The sequence below is a fragment of the Formica exsecta genome, unplaced genomic scaffold, assembly GCF_003651465.1.
Source record: "Formica exsecta isolate Colony F162 unplaced genomic scaffold, ASM365146v1 scaffold132, whole genome shotgun sequence".
In the NCBI taxonomy this organism is placed as follows: Eukaryota; Metazoa; Arthropoda; class Insecta; order Hymenoptera; family Formicidae; genus Formica; species Formica exsecta.
In genome coordinates, this window is record NW_021848653.1 from 93,497 (window position 1) to 98,965 (window position 5,469).

The window sequence follows — 5,469 nt, forward strand, 5'->3', positions numbered from 1 at the left end:
TCGTCTTATGCGCAAACCGCGATGCGGTCTCGCGGACATTCCCGGTCGTATAGCCCGATCGCGCGAAAATGGCCGAAAACGCGTCTCACGTGGAACTTTCAAGTGGCTAGCGAAGAACTCTTAAGAACGGCCGAAGCGGCGTTCGCGTTATGGACGGTGAATTCGTCGTTAACGTTCGCGCGCGACCCGCTACATCCCGATATACTGATATCGTATCGAACGGGCGCGCACACCTACGCGAATCGTCTGAGCGGCGACATCTGCCCGGCGGTCTTCGACGGTCCGGGTGGAGCTCTCGCTCACGCGTTCTTTCCCTCGAGAGCGGTCGACTTCGCGTCGGAGGTGCACATCGACGACGCGGAACCGTGGCACGTGTATCTGAACAAAAATCCTCCCGATACGTGTCATTTGCTACAAACGTTGACGCACGAGATCGGCTACGCGCTAGGTCTACAGCACAGTATGCGCAACGACTCGGTAATGTTCCCGTATATACCCGACATCGAAAATCAATTTCCGGTTAAGCTGAGCATAGAGGAGGTCCTCGCTATACAGAATCTGTGTGGGTCTCACGACGATGGAAACTATCCAACGATTTCCACAATCACCATAGCACCCACGACGACGACGACGAGCGTCGCGCCGACCGACCCCGCGCGCGCGGATCTCTGCGCGTTGCGGCGCATAGATGCGGCGTTAATAATGAATCGTCGCTTGTACATAGCTAATCGCCGCAACGTATGGTCGGTCGACATAACCGAGAGACGCTACGGTAGACCCATGAAGTTGACGGATTACGCGACGTATCTTCCGGCGAATCTCACGCGCCTGTCCACCGCGTATCGAAGACCATCGGGCGATCTCGCGCTATTCGTTAACGATTCGATCTATGTCGCGGAATATCCCAGTTTTAAGCTAAAACCTGGTTGGCCGAGATCTCTCCACGATATCGGACTTCCCCGAGACGCTAAGATCAACGCCGCGATAAACACGCATACGGGACGAACCTACGCGATCTACGACGACGACAAAGTAGCGGAGATCGACGAATGTCGCATGATAGCCGTTAGACACGCTCCGTTGAAAGATATATTTCCAGGAATACCGCCCGCGATAACATCGGCCTACCGACACATTGACGGTAATCTATATTTTTTCGCAAAGCGTCAATTCTACGCGTTCAATGAATTCACGAATATCGTGACCTTGGCGGGTCCTTTCGACCTTCACGTACTCGGTATCGAGTGTCCTACGGACGGATTGTTGCGACAATTGCGCGATCTTCTGATTCGCGCTTATCATCTCGGCGACGTAACCAAAAGCGACGGGATCGACGAAGAGGACGACTGATGAAGCGACTTCCGCCATCGCTCTAATGTTATTGTAAAAATAGAATATGATAAAAAGGAGCGAAAAACGCGCGCGGAAGGAGGAGCGATCTCTACGCGAGTATATAAAGATCGTCGAGTCATTAGACACTTCATAGTCAACGACGTACACTAAAGCATACGAGTGAAAAAAAGATAACCATGTTCAATGCAATGGGACAGCAGCATTCGGCCGACAATCGATCGACGCTCGCCGATCGAAATCGAGAGAATGACGGGGGATCCGCGAAGAAACCGAGGTTTGACAGCGTGTAAGAATATTGAACAACATATTTCAAATTAATACTCTTTCGTCACATTAGCAATGTTTTTTTCATCGTCAACATTTATGTATCTTCAGACAAGGTTACAACTGGTCGTCAAGACGCGACGTCGCGATTGGACGATCGCTTAGAATCTTAGGAAGATGCTATCTATTGACCAAAACGGCGTACAAACATCTCGAAGTCGGTGTTAACGTCAGCCGACCCTCTTACGTGGAAGTCGTCCTCGGAAATTGTCACGGCAAAGAGATCTCGTTTGCGCCGGATGTGTGGAAGGAACTGCTCGATCTGCAATCCGTGCCTACGTCGTACTTTCAGCGCGACGAGCGAGAGGAGATGCGCCCTCCAGCCCCGATATATATCGGACAATTAACGTTGCGATTCGGCAAACTTAACAATCTCCGAATACTCCGTCTCGAAACACCTAAGGATCGTCTAGTCGCATCGAGGAGCACCGTGCTAAATATATTAAACTTGGAGCATTGCATCAACCGCATCATTACAACTTTGAGCGGTTTAACCGGATACATCGATAACAAGCTAACGCGCTTCCTCGATATCGCGGCCGATGTCCGCGATCGAACGCTTATTCCGACGGCGATACGCGACAGCGAGAACTTCGACCGCAACGATATAATCGATTGCGAACTGCAGGCTCTGCTCTTCGGAGAATCCTAACGCGCTATTGTATCTCTGTACTATTACAAATAAAAACGCTCTCCTTCGAAAACCTCTCTTTATTCGACTTCCGTCCATTAGATTTTATGGAAAAATTTTCGCTACATTTGCTAATCACGATTCGCACGATACATTCTTAAACTATAAAGAGTTTGCTGTTGCGCGTAATAAACGAGTATCACCGCTAATCGCGATATGTTCGCTGTTTCGCCTATGTATTTACATGTCACGGTTCATTGCGACTCCCCGGGTCCTCGGGTCAGGGATAAAGCGACGACCGCTACGAGTCGATCCGCTCAACGATGACAAGCGCTTCTCGCATCGCGCCGAAGTTCGCCGCCCGCGATATTCTCTCGTATCGTCGTCTTCGATGTATCGTACTTACGTGTCACGGGTCATCGCGACTCCCAAGGTCGGAGATAAAGCGTAGACCGCGTCTCGCGTCCTTAGCGCATCTGACGCGATAACGCGATCTCTCGACCCGATTTTATCACTCCCTCCCTTCCCCTCACCCCTCTCGCACAGCTCGAGCTCCGTGGCTTCTCCGACCCCCCCTCAACCCCGCTTCCCCTCTCATCATACGTACTCCCCCTTTTCTTCTCCCCTGCCCGACATGCCTCCCTCAGATATCTAAGTTTCTCACTTTATCCGCATGTTTACTCTCTCACTCTTACGAGGAGTTTCCAAAGCAAGGTGGGTTAGAACCGGCCATACTCCCCTACTGGCAATCACGCGCTCGCCCTCGTTGAGTTGTTGCATAAGCACGGCTCCGAGCCCGTGCGTGCTGGCGTCTGTTACCTAACGTCCGGGAGTATCTTATTTCGAGCGTGGATCCTAATCCTTTGGGCGTATAAATCCCTAAACACCTCTTCCTTAGCGGCTAGAGGCACAACAACTCTCATAACTTTTCAGGATCAACGTTTGAAGGAAAATGACTCGGATAAAAGTTGTAGGGAACAAAGGGGGCTATCTAAATGCAATAAAAAAGAGGGAATTCCATTTAAAAAGCGGAAAATGACCTTTAAATGACCTTGAAAATGACCTTTAATGTCAAATCCAAGGTCACTGTTAGATAGCCCCCTTTGTTCCCTACAACTTTTATCCGAATCGTTTTCCTTCAAACGTTGATCCTGAAAAGTTATGAGGGTGGAACTTTTAAAATGGGACACCCTGTATATACATATATTTCGTAGTATATTTTTAGAAGAAAGAAATATTAGACTCCTAAAATTATTGCCAGCATTATGCCAATGTAACAAGCCGCTTTCGCGAGACGGGCGACGGACAACTCGGTTGGGATTCTGGGTTCGTGAAAGTGGTATCGAGACACGAATGCGAATTGATGTTTGGTAGAAATGTAATTTATTGCGTGTAAATGTGTGTTTGTACAGCGTGAGTGTATGTATAGGTGTACGAGGTGTGTGTGTGTGTACGTGCGCGCAAGACGAGTGACGAGTGAGAGAACGAGCACGTATAAGATATATGTGCGAGTACGTTTAATGTATGTGTGCGAGTACGCAATGTATGTGTGCGAGTACGTATACTGTCGGTGTGCGAGTACGCAATGTCGGAGGGTGCATACAATGCAGCGCGATCGCGCGCAGCGCGGTTCGCGTTTTTCGGGTGTTCGATCAAATATCGATTATTACTCGCGCGGCGTAACTCCGGCAGGAGCCGTTAGCTGTCGGGTGGACCTTTGCGGCAGCGTCGGTGGGCGGTCCTTCGACGCGTGTATCGATTTCGGGTGTTGATCGGTGACGCGGTAGGGCGCGGGTCGGCCCTCGGCGCGGGACTTATTGCTCCCGTAATAATGGCGCGGCGGATGCGTTAATGATGGTTGATACGGTCCGTCGGTGCGTGTATTTGTCGGCTGTGATTCGCGTATCTGGATCGCGGGTGGCTGAATCGGGAATGTATCGGCCGACGAGAAATCCCGTTGGTGGCAGAGAACTCCCTGCCACGAGAAGAATGCCGATGCACCAGGTGGACGGAAAGTTAGCGAGGGGCCGAGAACTCTCGGCTGGATCGAGTACGCCCGATCCCGGATACCTCTTAATTGTGGTGGTGTCAGGATTGCTCGTAGAGATGCCGCGAACTCTCGGCGGAGGCTGAGTACACCCAACCCCATTGTTCTTTCTCTTAGGAGCGTTATCAGGATTTCGGAAGGTTTCAGACGTCTTACTGACTCTGCTGGATCGGAAAGGTCTGGTCCCGATAATCAGAAACGCGCTCTATTTATACTAATTCTCCGGCGCGCGCGTCTGCGTAATTCGCGTATTGTTCTAACGGTAATATCTCGAAGCGGCGTGCGCGGCTCGGGTATTTTCGGTAACGGTCGGGTCGGTTACCCGAGCACATCGTCGATTCGAGATGTTTACGCGCGCCTAACGGCGGTTAGCTATTTACGCATTTCTGTTATAGTTTAAAAATGGGAGCTCGGCGCCTCCGCATTTGTCCGACCGGTGTTCGTCGGGCGACGGACTTCCGGCGGATCGGCGGCCGGGTACTGTTTAGTAACGATGGGAGGAACGCATCGTTACATCACCCCCCCCCTCCTCGTAGGATATGCCTGAATTTAGAGGCATTCGCTTGGTTACGCGGTGATCGGCGTACTTCGCTCGTGTTTAATTGAGCCGGCGGCGGTATCTCAGTTCTCCCGTCTTGGAGAACCGCATCACCCAATGACCTTGGGGTGATCGGACCTTATATTTGCGCGATACGTGTCCTGCGAAATGTGGTACATCAAATATGATGCCGGGTTCCACCTGGACTCGGATTGGCGGTGGCGGTAGCGGTCCCGTCTGCATCAATAGTTGAAGTGGCTGGTCTTCGCTGGTGGCGGTGTCCCGCGGTTTTGTGAGGACCGGTGCGGTTGCCGGTCGGCGCGGGCGGGCCGGTGGTGGTGGCGGTGCTCGCATCAGCTGCTCCATCTTTCGCTGATTTACCCGGTCGGAGCGTTGGATCAGCGTGCCGATCTTTAGCGGTCGGCTTGGTGGTCGGGTGGCTGGCCCGGTTGGCGGACGGCTAGTCGTCGGCGGTTGCTGCTGTGGAGACGGTCCCGGCAGCGGAGGATCGTACCCGAAGAGCGGGTCGTCCAGCAGCTCGTTAATTGCGGCGAGGATGTCTTTCGGTTCGCCCAT

General features: G+C 52.0%; 1 protein-coding gene across 1 annotated transcript; it reads left to right on the forward strand.

The window, feature by feature from the left end:
- Positions 1-702: 702 nt before the first annotated feature.
- LOC115245813 (collagenase 3-like) lies at positions 703-1,350 on the forward strand. Its single transcript, XM_029824296.1, has one exon. The coding sequence runs from the start codon at positions 703-705 to the stop codon at positions 1,348-1,350; it is 648 nt and encodes a 215-aa protein (XP_029680156.1).
- The last annotated feature ends 4,119 nt before the right edge of the window (positions 1,351-5,469 follow it).

Coding starts and splice junctions, on each gene's coding strand:
- LOC115245813 (XM_029824296.1), top strand. CDS start 703: ATGAATCGTCGCTTGTACATAGCTAATCGCCGCAACGTATGGTCGGTC.